This window comes from Tyto alba, unplaced genomic scaffold (genome assembly GCF_018691265.1).
Source record: "Tyto alba isolate M040663 unplaced genomic scaffold, T.alba_DEE_v4.0 Super-Scaffold_20, whole genome shotgun sequence".
In the NCBI taxonomy this organism is placed as follows: Eukaryota; Metazoa; Chordata; class Aves; order Strigiformes; family Tytonidae; genus Tyto; species Tyto alba.
The window spans coordinates 7,074,377-7,089,203 of record NW_024881283.1 but is presented as its reverse complement, the minus strand read 5'-3'; the positions used below and the strand labels follow the sequence as shown (position 1 = coordinate 7,089,203).

At 61.2% G+C, this 14,827-nt stretch overlaps 1 protein-coding gene across 1 annotated transcript; it reads left to right on the top strand.

The window, feature by feature from the left end:
• The first annotated feature begins 1,001 nt into the window (after nt 1–1,001).
• Nucleotides 1,002–13,625, top strand: LIN28A (lin-28 homolog A). The gene is made up of 4 exons (XM_032992168.1): nt 1,002–1,032; nt 1,920–2,098; nt 12,057–12,241; nt 13,412–13,625. Exons 1-4 carry the CDS (start codon nt 1,002–1,004, stop codon nt 13,623–13,625), a joined length of 609 nt encoding a protein of 202 aa, XP_032848059.1.
• The last annotated feature ends 1,202 nt before the right edge of the window (nt 13,626–14,827 follow it).

Below are 14,827 nucleotides of genomic sequence, written 5' to 3'. Positions count from 1 at the left end.
TGGGGGCGGGCCGCCCCCCCCCCCCACGCACACCCCACAGCTCCCGGGTGGGGCGGCGGGCGGCGCTGTGCCCCCACGGGCCGGGGCAGCAGCGGGGCATTGTCCGCCCGCCGGAAATGGAGCCGCTGGTCACTCGCCCTTTGTCCCCGCCCGGCCCCGGGGGGGGGGGTGGGGGGTGACGGGCCCCCGCCCCGGTGGGGGGGGAGGTGGGGGGGAGGGAGGCACATCCACGGGGGTTGCGTGACCCCCGGGGATTGCAGAGCGCCCGGGGGTTGCACGCCCCACTCGCGGGACACGGGATGGGGGTGCAGGATGATCCCGGTGTCCCGGCTCTCCCCGTCCCCCGGTGCCTCAGCCCCGTTCCCCCGCCGTGTTCGTGGGGTCTCAGGTGGTTCCGCTCGTGGGGGGGGGCAGCCTCGGGGGGCGGGGGGGGGGGGAGGAATGCGTAGAGAAACGACGTGGAAACTCCCCCCCCCCAATTCCTCGGGGGTCCCACCTCCTCCCCCCGGGGGTCCCATCTTCCCCTGACAGGTGGCCTCGCCCCTAAGTGGGGGGGGTCACACACCCCCCCACCCCCCCCCCCAAATCCCTCCCGGAATGTGTCACTATTACGGGAGGGGGGGTTAATTAGGATCACGTGGGGGCGGGATGGCGGAGCGGGGCCCGGCGCCCCCCGGCCCCGCGGGTGGGTCCTGGGGGGGGGTGGGGGGGGGCGGGGGCTGCTATTGTCTACGAGAATTTGGGAGCCTTTGAAAAAACCCTCCCGCTCCCTCCCACCCCTATTGTTGGAGTGAAGATGGAGTCAAACCTCTCCCGGCTCCCTCCCGGCGGGGTCTAAGCTGGGGTTTTTTTGTTGTTGTTGTTTTTTTTTTTTTCCTTTTTCCCTTTTTTTTTTTTTTTTTTTTTTTTTTTGGTTGGGCTGATACCCTCAAAGCTGGCCGAGGAGGAGGAGGGAGGAGGCGGTAACAGCCACAACTCGGAATTTGCAAGCGAGTGTCGGGATGGGGTCTGTTTCCAACCAGCAGTTTGCAGGTTAAGTTATATTATTGTCGCAGCCCGCCTCGGCTCCGCGATTATTAATAACGGCGGCGGAGCCCGGCCGGGGGGGAACAGGGACACCCCCACGACCCCGGCCCACTCAGTCTCACTGCACCCCAGCAGCGAGGCCGGACCCGGCGTGGGCTCGTCCCCCGCAGCAGCTGGGGGGGGTCGCAAGGGGTTGGATATTTTTCTTTCCCCCCCCCCAGCCCCAGGATGAGCCCAGAAGTTTGGGGCCGGTGGTGGCGGCTGCTGGGGGGGTTTGGGAGCGGGGGGGTCCCGGTGCAGTGGGGGGATGCTGATGGCAGGGGAGAGACTTTCTCCCAGCGTGGTTTGCTGGGGGTGGGGGAATTTCGGCTTGGTATTTTGGTGGAGTTTTTCCCTTTTTTGTATTGTGGAGTTTAATTTTTTTTTTTCTAATTTTTGGCTTTTTTTGTTTGGGTTTGGGGTATTTGGCTGTTGTGGGGTATTTTTGTTTGTTTGTTTGGGGTTTTTGATTTTTTTTTTTCGCTTTGAACGTTTTTGAGGGGAGAACAAATTCCAGGGCCTCATCCCACGCACCGCCTGGGTCGTGCCGCCGGGAGCCGCCTTCATTTCCCCCCACTCCTGAGATGATCCCCACGCACACGTGGAGGCAAAGCTGCCCGCCCTGCTTAGGGGATTTTTGGGTTGGATTTTTTTTGTTGGGTTTTTGTTTTGGTTTTGGGTTTTTTGTTTGTTTGTTTGTTTTTATTTTATTTTTTCCTTTTCCAGCCTGGGCAACCCAGGCAAGATCTGGGGCTCCGGCTGGGTGCGGGGTGGCTGGGTCGGGGTAGGGATGGGGACGGGACCCACGGCTCCCCCGGCCCCTCGGCTCAGCGGCTCCGTGGGTCTCTCCCCAGGTGCGAAGCCGGGCGAGGAACCGGCCGGCGACTCGCCCAAAGCCGAAAACGAGCCCCAACCTCTGCACGGCTCCGGCATCTGTAAGTGGTTCAACGTCCGCATGGGCTTCGGCTTCCTCTCCATGACCGCCAAGGGCGGCGCGACCCTGGACTCGCCCGTGGATGTCTTCGTGCACCAGGTACGGGGCCGGGTCCCGCGTGGGGTCCTGGGGAAGGAGAGGGGGTGCAGCCCTGGCATCCCCGGGAGGACGCGAGGCGGGATGGGGATACCCCGCCCCAACGCTGAGTCCACGCGAGGTCATGGCTCCCCGCCACACCCCACTCCATCCCAGCCCGGCACCCCGGGGAGGGGGTCCGGGGTCCCCCGGGCTGGTTTTCCCGGGTGGGGAAGGGCAGGCACGGCCGCTCGCCCCGCCGCAGCCCGGGGCTCCTCTCTGGGGACCGGCGCTGTAAGCTGATCCCCGCGCGATTTCATTATCCCATCGTGGATCCCTGGGGAGCCCCCCGGGGTCGGATCCAGGGGAGCAGGTGCCCACGGGGCTGAGCGGGACGTGCCGGAGCAGCATCCTCGCTCACCCCACGGAGGGAAGAACTGATTTTTCCCCCCGGGACGGGGTCCTGCGAGCCCTGAGCCAGGCCAGGGATGCAGGATTGGGCCTTCCCCAGCTGTGGCTCATCCCTGGGGTGTGGGGGGGTCTTTGTCCAGGCCCCTTGTTTCGGCTGCGGCTGGCACAAAGGCGTGGGGGGTCGCAGGCGTGCCCCTATGGATCCTATATGATAGTGACAGTCTCGTGTCCGGATTTGACCCACGTGCACCTTGCTGAGTGGGGAAGCCCCACACGTGTCGGTGATCGCGTGCTGAAGGAAGTCATGGATTTGGGGCTGCAGCTGCTTGAACACCCCCCTACCCCCCTCCCTGACTGGCGGGGGAGGCTCTGCCGGGGGACCCCCATTTAGGGACTGGGGGAACGGGTTTGGAGATGGTGCCCAACGTGGGGCCGGCTCTGGGGGGGAGATGTGGGGCTCAGCGCCGGCCTGCGTGGAGAGGGGACTGTGTGCTGAGTGTGGCCTGTGCCCCCTCGCCCCGGGAAAGCAGCTGCCGTGGGGCTGGGGAGCAGAGTGAGCACAAGCGAAGGGGGGCACAGGGGTCTCTGGAGCAAACACGAGTGGATTTGTGGGTACAGCTGGGAGCAGCCATGCAGGATTCGGCCCGAGGCAGTGTGGTGGTGCTGGCTCCGGGGAGCCCCTGGACCCCGCCGGCTCCAGCGGCTGCTGCTCCCCCTGGCCCCAACCCACCCCCCCCCCCAAACTGGGATCCATCCCACCATCTGCTGACGGGCCGGGGGTGCAGGGCTGAGCCCCCCGTGCTGGGCTCCTGGGACCGGGGGCTCCCGGGGGTCCCGTACCCCCTGCCCACGAGGCAGTGGCTGCCCCAGGCAGGGCTGCAGCGATTTGGCAAGTGAACGATGACCAAGGGGAGAAGCAAATCCCTTCTCCTTCAGCTGTGGCGTGCTGAAAGCGCCTTGGTAGGAGCTACTGTCCCAGGCCAGACACACGGCTGGGTTCTGAGGCGAAGGCTCCAAATCAGCCCGGGAAAACCGAGATCCTGGTGCTCTCAAGAGAGCAAATGGGTCTTTGCATCTCAATGTAGCACAGCGGGACCCAGGGCCCATGGTGGGGGAAGCCTCCCACCCTCCCTCCCTTCTCCTGGGGGTTTATTGCCCCCAGACAGTCTGGTTTCCTGATTGTTCTTGCCCACATTCCTGCAGAAAAAGGGAATTAGCTGGGGTGTCTGTGCCAGGAGCATCCCACCACCCAGGGAGAAGTGCAGCCTCCTGGTGTCCCCCATTTTTCAGGGCTGGGGAAGCCATGGGGTCCCATGGGCAGGTTTTGCTGTGTTCGTGAAATACGGTGAAATGGGTAAAAGCGGGTTATTTTGGGTAGCAGAGGGGCAGCGGGTGTGGGTGTTGTTCCCCTGCCGCAGCGAAGGGCAGGGTGCTCCCTTGGCACCCCCAGGAGTGGGGTGGTTTTGGGCTGAGATCAAGTCTTTTTCCTCCAGGTCGGGCTTTGCCTCCTGCCCCACTCGCTGGTGGCACAAAGTCGCTGCTCGCCTGCAGTGAAACAGAGAGGGACCAAACTCCCACTCCTCGGAGAGGGACCAAACTCCCACTCCCTCCCCAGCTTTGCTGCTTTTGGGTGGCTCGTGGGGAAAGAGGCCCTTCTGCCGGTGCTCTCCCCATCCCAGCATCCAGGCGCTGCCCAAAAGCTGGTGCTGGCTCCGCTCCCCGGGGAGGGAGTCAGGCCTGGGAGGGCAAATGCCAGCACCCACTGCGGGTGGGGGACACAACACCCAGGGTTTGGGGTGCTGAGCACCCGTTGCCTACACCACACGTGGTGCCCCACACCAGTCACTGGGGTGTAACACCCCAGAGCCCCCCATAACTTGCTCCTTCCCCTCTTCATTTACATATGTGAATGATGACCCACAGGAAGTAATTGTGGGAGAAAGAAGGGAATTGGCCTCTTTAGATCTATTAAATCACTTTATTACAGGAACCAGGTCTGAATGGCCCTTCTCTGCAGGGAGTGCGTCTCCATCTCCCTCTCCCTTTATCTGATCACAAAGAGATTAAAATCTCGGCAGGACAGGAGACTAACAGGGCTCCTCAGGGCTGCCTTTCCCTTGCATTGTGAGCTAAAAATGAGGCATTTGGGTTCAAATGCCTCCCCTGGACACTGGAGATGGATTCATTTGGAGGCTGTGAGGAGGCAGGGGGGATGAAGCACAGAAGAGCAGAGCAGGTTGTCCTGGGGAGGCGAAGGGCTGAGCAGCACCCGTGAAAGGGTGGGGGTCTCAGGGTGGCAGAAATCAGGCTGGTGCTGGTGAAGACCCCAAAAAGCTGCGGGGGGTCCCCTGGGGACGTGGCTCCTGGGCTCCCACCGCGGCTCTGGGCATCACTTACAGGGATGTGGGGCAACCTGGGGAAGGGTGAGGACAAAACCTGGGCATCTCGTGGCCCCAAGGGTGGGGGCCGCTGGCCAGAGCAGGAGGAGTGGGCACAGCCCCAAACCCAGCCCCTGGCGTCGTTGCTCCGCTCAGCGCGGCTCGGTGTCTCCAAGCTTTTCTCCAAGCCAACGGGTCTAAATCCTTGATAAAGGCAACGCTGGTTGGGTTTTCTTGTTTTATTCCTTCTCGTGATTTTGGCAAGGGGAGCTGCTGGGCACCGCTGGGACCCCGCAGCTGCCCCGGCCGCAGGGTGTTGGGTGGCATCTGGGCGACACGGTCCTTGCGAGGACGTGAGGTTGTGCCCGTGGTGAGACCGGCTGGGGCTGGGATGTGACAGGGCACGCGGGGCCAGCTGGGCACACGCCAGCATGGGGAGAGGGGGGCTCGGTCCCCCCACGGTCCCCTGGGTGCTGCCGTCCCCGGGTGCCTCGGGGGGGCCGGGGCTCCATCCGCGCTCGGCCGTGCAGGGGCTGGGGCGGAGGGGGATGGCGGTTGGCATTCGGCCGTGGATTTTGGTTGAGCTGCCCTGGGCTGTCGCCCACCTGTGCTCATGTGATCCCCCTGCGTAAGGGAAAAAGGAAAAAAAAAAAAAAAAAAAAAACCAACCAAAAAAAAAACCCAAACCAAAAATGCATGTGTTTGGAGGCAGCTCCATCCCCGACCCTGCAGGAGAGCAAAGGCAGGGGCACAAGGGAGGATTTCTCTGTCGGGGAGCAGGATCCAGCCTTCCCCCGGGGTCCCCAGCTGCCTTTCCCCTGGGCTGGGGTGCAGGGCAGGATCCGGCCGGCGGGATTTCATCTGCGCGGAGCTGAGGTGGCAGCGAGGGGAAGGGGGAACCTGCTCAGAGCGGTGGTTTTAGTTGGACCCGTGATGCTCACAGAGGCGCGGGACACATTTAATATCTCACTTTTTCAGCTTTCTCATGTGCATCACTCCTGCGTTTGCTCTCCGGGACCAGGGTCACCCCGCAGCGCTGGGTGGGCACCCCAGGGTGCAGGCGTGGGTGGCTGCAGGATCTGGGAGCACCAGGGTTACGCGTGTCTTTGGGGAAGGGATCCCCTGGGGTCGAAATGCGGGTCAGCACCTCTGCTTTTTCAGGGAGAGGGGTAGAAGCAATTTTTTGTTTGGTTTGGTTTGTTTTGTTTTTTCTTTTTAAAAAAAACCACTGGAATAAAATTGTATCACACCATGTCCTGATGGCAAATAGTGAAAGAGGGCGGCTTTATTCCACCCCTGAAACTCCCTCAAGACGAACACAAAAAAAGCCTCCTGTCTCTGTCTAAAGATTAACTGATGGCTGCAGGCACATCCCTTCCCCCAGCTCCCCCTCTCAGCCCCAGGGCGAGGGGCAGGGAGAGAAAACACCCTTAAATGGTCTCCCAGATAAAATGGCCCAAATGAATGGGATTGCTCCCGTTAAAGCTGGGGAAGGGCTGGGATGGAGCCGCTGGCTTGGCGAGCCCCTGTCCCTGCCCCCCCCCCCCCAGCTCTGGCGTTTCCTTTTCCCTATTTCCTTGCTCCTAAGAATAAGCGGGATGAAGCCAAAATCACCGACGGAAGGTGCGCTGCCGCTCCTGGCCGTGTCCCTGCTTTAATATGGGAATATGAAATTAATATGCAGCCGCTGGTCCCAATTAGCTGCTCCTTGGGAAGTGCAGGAGGGTTTGGCACCCTCAGGGTGGGGAAAAACACAATTGAGGGAGCTGAAAGGGTGGATTTAGGGCAGGTAGCTGACAGATTAAACTCTGTGGTGGATGCTTTTTTTTTTTTTTTCCCCCAGAATTAGTATCTAATGTTTCATTTTGCTGGCTTACGGTGGAAAATTAAGAGCAAGCTTACTTTGGCAGAAAAGTGGCTTTATTTTTGTTTTACTTGAATTGGGAAAAAAATCCTTGGGGATATTGCTCCAGATGACAGCAGGGAGACATTGAAAAGCCCTGGTAATGTTTTGTGAAATCCCCTGTGCTCTCCCCAGTGGGCTCCTGCAGACGTTGCCCTTTATCTCTGCACCGAGCCCCCGGAGCTGAGCGAGGATCCTCTTTCCTCAGCAGCATCCACCGGTCGCTTGCGCAGGGGCTGAGCCGCGGGAAGGGACCGCGGGGCGATTCCTGCTCCGAGCCGGACGCCCACGAGCCCGAAAATAGCAGCATCGCAGTCCCCAGCGCTCAAACCGCCAGCACGGGGAAAAGATTTGGTGTGTGATTTGGGGAGAGGGAAAGGTTTTGCTCGGGGATGGATCCAGGCGCGGGTTGTAAAGGCAAAGGGATGTTTCCTTGCTGGCCTCGTGGCCAGCGGTGGGGAGCTGAGCTGGCCCTGCTGCGCTGGGGGGGCTTGGGTCACCGCTCCGTGTTGGCAGAGCCGCTGCCAAAATCTGTTTTGGGGGGCTGTTTGCTGTTGAGCAGCGCCCGGCTGAGGGGAGACCTGCTGTCAGAACAGGGCTTGGAGCTGGGCTGAGGCTGGTGCCAGTGGGATTGCGATGGCATCGCCCGCCGGCAACAGGAGCTGTGCCCCAAAAAAACCCGAGCGAGCGTTAGCCCCTGCACACCAGCTTATTGCTGGTGCAGGAGGTGAGGAAGGGGCTGCTCTGCACCGGCTGTGCTGAGCCTGAGCCCCGGGAGGGCTGAGGGATGGGGCTGCTCCCCTGGGGGTGTGCTGCTCCCCTGCGATGGGTCCGTGGGGGTCGTGGTGGGGTGAAGGTGGCCGAGACGTGTGGGGCTCTGCGGGCTGCCCTGCACCCCAGCCAGGCCGGCTGATACATCGAAGTTGGCAGCACAGGGCTGGCTTGAGCAAAATGAGGGATTTGGGGGGGACGGGGATACTGTGGCCCTGGGGGTGCAGGGGCTGAGGGGGCAGCATGGTGGTCGGGGTGCCCTGAGTGCAACTGGGGGGTGCCAGCTGAGCAGAGGGCACTGTGGATGGGGCACCCCAGCCTGCGGGTGAAAGTGGGGTGCAGTGATGGGGGCACAGACCCCCTGGGGGGGTCAGTAATCCACCAGAATCTGCTGGGGAGGGGGGTGTCCATCATTCCTGGTCCCTGTGGGCTACCTCTCCTCCGCAGAATGAGGGGAAACTGAGGCACAGGCACCGGCTGCAGGGTGGGTCAGGCTGTCCCGAAATGTTCTGGGCATGGCCGGGCCATGCTCTTGGCACAGCTTAGTGCATTCCTGCGGCCGCTCTTAACCCAGCATCCCAGCCCAGCACCCCAGCCCAGCACCCCAGCCCAGCATCCCAGCCCAGCATCCCAACCCGGCTTCTTTTCCGAGGGATTTAAGTTTAAACGGCTGCAGCGCTCCCGCGCTGGTGGGAGCGAGGTGCAGCGGCCGCTCCGCCCCAGGCCCCTCCGGACACAAAGATGGTTTGATTGAGTGGCCGGGGCTGGCTGGGAATAAACGTCCCCTTGTGTCATGCTGGGGAGGCCGCGGGGACAATGGTGACCCCGGGGCCGGCCGAGCCCCTCTGGAGCCCAGTAGGGTGGGGGAGAACCAGAGCCTGGTGGTTTGGGAAGAGGTGGCTGGATTTGGGGTGTTCTCCGGTGTCACCTCTCCGGGAGGGGAAGCAGGTCTAGCACTGGGATTTGTGATGAGGGATTTGCTGGGTGGGAGGAAGAAGAGGGATGGAGGCACCCATGTGGAGGTGGGGAAGGGGTGAGGGTGGGGGCCACCCAGAACTGTGGGGGTGGTGGGCAGCGCTTGGCCGCTCATGTGCTGCGTCTTTGTCTGCCGTAAATAACCGTGGAGCTGACGGGGTGAGGGATGGGTGGAAAAGGAGAGAGGTGCCCACTGTGACGCCTGGCGAGGGGGTGCCGGGGGGGGGCTGCTGAGAGCTGCGTGACGCAGTGCCAGCTCTGCTTCTGCTCCTTGTCCCACTGGTTAACTCTGGACCCTAATGATACCGAGTGAAATCCTTGCGCTAGGATATGCTTTGGAACAGTTTTATTATGAGGATGGTGATGCTTTGTGATCCCAAACCCAGAAAGAGCCCAGGGTTACCCCACACCCCGCCCCCCCATACCAAAACCATCTCCCCAAGACTGACCCCTCAGCTTCACCATGGGTCCCAGACCCCAAACCCCAGCACCCGACAGGCGAGACCCGGCTTTCCCACCGCGGGCGAGCTGGGCGCAGGGCTGATGTGCAGAGGGGCTGCAGGGGGTCAGAGGGGCCGCGGCCATGCCGGCCACCCTTCCTCCCCCCACCGTGGCCTGGAACTCCTGGAATTTGGGCAGCGGGAGCACGGCCGCCGCCGGCCCTTTGTTCTCGCTGGCCGGTGGCTCCCGGCCCTGGCCCTCCCCTGCGCTCCCCCTCGTCCCCAGCATCCCCGGCTCGTTCCAATCCCCCCCTTCCTCTTTATTTTTTGGGGGGGGTGTGTGTGTGTGTGTGGAGGCCTGGGAAGGCTCCGGCTTTGTGTGTGGTGTGGGACAGGGGCTCTGGGCCCCTTCCTTTCAGATGCAGGAGGTATGCAGCTAATTCAATGGGCTGCAGTTTGATTACCTATCTGATAACAGAGGAATGCCAGCAATGTGTGTGTTTTGGGAAGGGGGCAGGGGGGATGCGCAGGGACCACCAGCCACTCTGCAGCTCACATCAAAAGGCTGCTGCGGGGGGAGAGCTGGGGCGCCCCAGCCGATGCCCCCCCCCCACCCGCCTCCTTCCCCGGGGAGAGGGCGTTTCCTTTGGCCTTTTGGTGGAGGGGGCCGGGGGGCTGGGGAGGTGGTTGTCATCCTCACCCGCTCCTGGAAAATAAATCGCTTTCCCCCCCCCCCTCCATCGTGTTGCAGCCGATTCTGCCCCGACCCTCCTCTTCCTCGAAATGGGGGTAACGGATGGCTCATGGGGGGGAAGGAGCCGGACCCCCTGGCACTGGGGGTGTAGCGGTTTGGCTGCCCACAGGTGATGATGCCCAAGGCGTGGACTGAGCTGGGGGGGGCCCAGCCTGTGCGCCAGGGTCCCTCCTGCCATGGCTTGGCTTTGTCCCAAAACTCGGGACCGAGCGCCTGGGAGTTTTCATCTCCACAGTGTAAACACAGCTGGGCTGGCCAGGGCTGGAAACACCCCCGATAAGGATCTCGGGCTCTCGTCCCCCAGCCTCCCGAGCTGCCTCCCGTGCCACGGAGTGATGCTCAGCTCCTCCTTGCCCCTAAAACGGGGGCAAATTTGCCATCTGTGGCAGCCCCCATCGCCCAAACTGCCTCAGTGGGGAGGGGTTGGAGTGGCCTGGTGGGGTGGCACGTTAGGGATGGGGCAGGTTTAGTGGCCGATCCCGAAGTGCCAAAGCCAAGCCAGACACCTCCTGTGTTGTACTGGCAGCTGGTCCTGCTTGGGTGATGCTCAGCATCCTCCTGGTGATGCTCAGCACCGGGGGAAAGCTGAGGTGGGGTGGGGGAGCAGTGTCTGACCATCCTGCTGAGCGTCACAGGGTGTTTGCCAGTGGTAGGTGGTAACGGGACTGCCCAGACCAGCCCTGGATGGGTGGAGAGACCCTGGCACATCCTTGTTGTCATTTGGGACCTTGTAGCTCATGGTTTGGCTCTCCTTTTTGGGAGCAGGAGCAGGTCAGCAAAGGTTTCTGGCAATCCCATTTGGCCCACTCTGGACCCCATCCCAGCAGGCAAGTGACTGGACTGGTTGGATGTGGGTGACTTGGCCCAGCCCGTGGGGTCTGTCCCACTTGGAACTGGGCCCCCAGACACAGAAGGGGGGTGAAAAGCAGCAGAAAAAGGGGCCTCAAGAGTTGTTCCTTGAGCTTTGCTGTGTCCCCACTTCCCTTGTGTGGCCCTGGACACATGCATGTCCTGCAAGACCCCACCGAAAAAAAAAAACTCGATCCTAAACCCCAACAATTCCATTTCCTCCCTCTTTGCTTTTATGTGAGGTGTTTCCACGTTGGGTCCTGGAGAGATTTGGGGTGGAAGAGGGGAACTGGCCATGCCTGCCCGTCCCCAGGCAGCGTGCGGAGGCTCGGTGCGGGAAGAATGGGCGGCCGGGGCCCACGTGACGGGAACTCGCCGGGCCATGAATGGGGGAGATGCTCCATTCATAAATGCCAGGGTCCTGCTGCAGCCACGCTGGCTCTGCCGGGAATCCCCAGCCCCGCTGGAGCTGCTCCTCCCTCTGCCAGCAAATCCCCCTTAACTCTTTGCTCACGCTCGTTTGGGCTCCGCTAACGAAGTTGAGCAAAAGCCCTGCTCGAATCGCTGCCCGGGATGCAGTGGTCCCCTGGCAGAGCCGGCAGCGATGCTTGTGGCAGCGTGTGCTGGCACAGGGGGACAAGAGACATCGGCTGCATCACCCAGCTCAGCTCCTTGTGAATTTGTTCTGCTAAAATGAACAGAGCTCGTGAAAGTAGAGTGGATTTTGCTATCATCTCACAATCCCCTGCCCCAGCCTGGGTCTTTCTAAACTCCTGAGTTTGATTGCACGGTGATGGCCGATGTGACAATCCTGGGAGGGACAGAAGATGCTCCCAGCAGTGACGATTCACGGCCAAACAGCTCCTTAATTAATTAATTATTGGAGGCAATCAAAGGGCTTGAACCAAGGTGAGCTGCAGTGAGGGGCCTGGACTCGCTGCACGTCCAGGGGATTCGGCCCATGTCCCACGGGTCCTGCCGCTCCACGGGGAAGCGAGCTGGATTGCACATGCCTGTGCAAAGCCTCAAAATCCTTTTGTCTTTTTAAAAAGGCAGTTTTGGATCTCGCTGTGAGCATCCCCAGCCCGGGGTGTCAGGAGATGCAGGAGCAGCTCTTGCTCCCCAGGCCAGGGTGTCAGTGGGAGAAAGGGGCTGTTTTGCAGGGCAGAAAGCCAGCATTTTGCAGCAAATACTGTTGAAATTCAGGTCAGAGCTGACTCTGCCAGCCCTCACTCGCCAAACCAGCGAGCCCTACCCGGCTGGGTGCCTCAGACCACTGAAGGCTCCCTGTTATCAAATGGGACTCCAGAGATTTTAGGGAGATAAAGGTGCCCAATCAAGCTTGGTCCCCGATGTCTGTCTCCTCCCGGGGGGCAGACACGGGGGGACGTTGGCAGCTCTCATGACACCGGAGGTCTTTGCTGGGCTGGGGCTTGTTGTGTGCCCAGCAGACACCCCAGCTCCATGCTGACCCCTGTTTCTTCCCTGTCTCCCCAACCAGAGCAAGCTCCACATGGAGGGTTTCCGCAGCCTGAAGGAGGGTGAAGCTGTCGAGTTCACCTTCAAGAAGTCGTCCAAAGGTTTGGAGTCCATCCGGGTGACCGGCCCGGGGGGTGTCTTCTGCATCGGCAGCGAGAGGAGACCCAAAGGCAAGAGCCTCCAGAAACGCAGATCGAAAGGAGACCGGTAAGGGGTGGCCAGGGGCTAATCCGGGGCAGGGTCCAAGCCCTGCGGGCACCGGGAGCTGCCCAGCACCCTGCGCACGGCATGGGGATGGGCTCGGGTCCGGCGGGGTGGGCAAGTGACCCTTTCTCTGGGAAAGCGGCTTCCTTTGGCGGTTAATGAGTGGCAGATGCAGCTTGGTGGGGAAAGGGCAGCGAAACGGCAGTGAAAGGCCAGAGGTCAGGGACACCCCGGGCGGCCGCTCCCCTTGTCTGGGGGAGCCGCGCTGGGCAGGGGTAATTTTCTCGAAGAGAAACCCTTCCTTGTGGGAAGGAAATGGCCGGACATCCTGGCAGCGTCTCCCACGGTGAGGCTGGGAGCCCCAGGGCGAGTTTCTGCCCTTCATCCCCCCTCTCCTCTCCCATCCTCTCCATCCTGGCTGCCCAGGGATGCTTCCTCCCAGTTTTCCCTGTGGATGCTGCCCACCCCACCCGGCTGTTCACACAAGCGGGTTTTAAACTTTCAAATTAGTTGGAAAGGAATTGGGAAGGAAAAGGAGAGAGTAAAGGGCTGTGACCATCCTAGGTGGCTGCAGAATTTAAAATGGACACAAGGTAGCTTCCTCTGCCCACATCGCTCTGGTGCCAAGGTGGCACTTGGGGGGCGAGAGTGGCAGGGGTACAGCTGTGAGAGAAACCACATTTGGGGTTGTCCCCACACTGATGGCCACGGTCCCTGCAGCCGTTCTCCCGGCTGGGGCTGTCAGCCGATCCTGCTCTGCCACAGGCTTTCGGTCCACAGCGTGGAACCCTGGGCACAGGGTCTGTAGACACAGGAGCCAGATCCATGACGGAGCCAGAGGGTTGGAAGTCCCCAACATCCCCGATTTTTGTCCCCAAGTGCTTGGTTTCAGTGCGGGGGTTTGCTGCCATCTCCTGGGTACCAGCAGCACCACTGAGCCAGGTCCAAACTGGCCGTGCTGGAGCTGGGGCTCTGCAGGGACCAAACCCAGGGCCCCCTTCCACCCCCAAAGAGCTGACCCCACATCCCCACAGCAGCCAGGCCATTTTAAGCCCAGCTCTGGCTGTGAAGCCGGACAGGTCCCAGGCATGGCCATGGCAGCATACCACCTCATTTTATTTCTCTTCCTCGAATCTCTCTCCTCCCTCACCGCCCCCCCCCTCCCCCCCGCAGATGCTACAACTGCGGCGGGCTGGACCACCATGCCAAAGAGTGCAAGCTCCCGCCACAGCCCAAGAAATGCCACTTCTGCCAGAGCATCAGCCACATGGTCGCCAACTGCCCCGCGAAAGCACAGCAGTCCCCCAGCTCCCAGGGAAAACCTGCCTACTTCCGAGAGGAGGAGGACATGCACAGCTCGGCCCTCCTCCCCGAAACGCGGGAATGATGGCGGGTGGCGGGGAGGGGGGGCTTCCACCGGGATGAAAAGGCTTTGGCAAGGCAACGGGCAGCCGTGGGGGGTTGGAGGAAGGAGGGCAGGGTGAAGGACTGGGGAGGGAAGACGGCAGTACTCACAGTGGGGACCCGGTGTCCCTGCACAGACTTTTTTCCCTCTGTTCCCAGCCCAGGGAAAGCCCTGCTTTAATTGGGATGGCTTGTTCCAAAAATAGGGGAAGGCAGCACCCAGCACGCCTCTTCCAGCTAAAAAAAAAAAACAAACTATTTGAGTCATCTTTATACTTTTCCTAAACGAAGCCAAGCAGTAGTGTCTCTGGGAGGAGGAGCAGAGAAGCAACATCTCAGGGAGGAGCTCATGGCTCCTTGCTCTTCTGAGCTTCAAACAGGCTCAGGCACGGTTTGGATGATCTGCGGGGAACCCACTCCTACACCTGTCCTGTCCCAATCTGCCCCGAAGAGAGAGGCCGAGGAGGGAAGGCTGGCTGCAGAATGCCAGGGAAATGCCCGTGGGCCGGCCCCGTGGGTCCCTCTGCTCCTCATGGCTTCTCACTTGCAGGTTGGTGCCAGGATTTGCAGTTTTTCTGTGGTCACCCCATTTCTGAAACTGGCAGAGCCCAGATTTGGGCTCAGTCTGGAAAGAAACGAGGCATCTCTTGGGGCTGGGCTAACACTTGCTGCCTGCTCATGGGCTTGGGGGAGATCAGGGCAAAAGAAAAACACTTTTTTTTTCCCCCTAAGCCTTACCAAGTGCCAGCCTGGAGAGCTCAAGGTGTTTTATGCAGCCAGCTCTTCCCCTCTAAGGCTTCTCCCTGTGTCTGAAATGCGGAGCTGAGGAGCGGGAGGGCTTCATGGAACAAAAATGCTCTTCGTTAAGCCTTGGGCACCAGACCCGGGGCAGGGCTGGCTCCCGGGGATGTTGCTGGCAGCGTTTCTCTTTGAGGCCGTGTCCACAACCCACCCGGGGCTCACGCAGATCCAGCCATGGCTCGATCCAGACACCAAAATGCCTGGGGCTTCCCACGAGCTCTGGATCAAACCCACACAGGACAAAAACATGCCTCTGCTCCTCCTGCCCATCCCACGCTCCAGAAACCGATGGCTCCTGGGCTGAGACTCCCCAGGGACAGAGGAAAAGGGTGCCCCAGGTCGTTAGCGGCTGCTGTCCTCCCTCCCCACCGGCCCCCCCAAGTC

Coding starts and splice junctions, on each gene's coding strand:
- LIN28A (XM_032992168.1), top strand. CDS start 1,002: ATGGGGTCTGTTTCCAACCAGCAGTTTGCAG. Junction 1,033..1,919: donor TTCCAACCAGCAGTTTGCAG/GTTAAGTTATAT, acceptor GTCTCTCCCCAG/GTGCGAAGCCGGGCGAGGAA. Junction 2,099..12,056: donor TGGATGTCTTCGTGCACCAG/GTACGGGGCCGG, acceptor CTCCCCAACCAG/AGCAAGCTCCACATGGAGGG.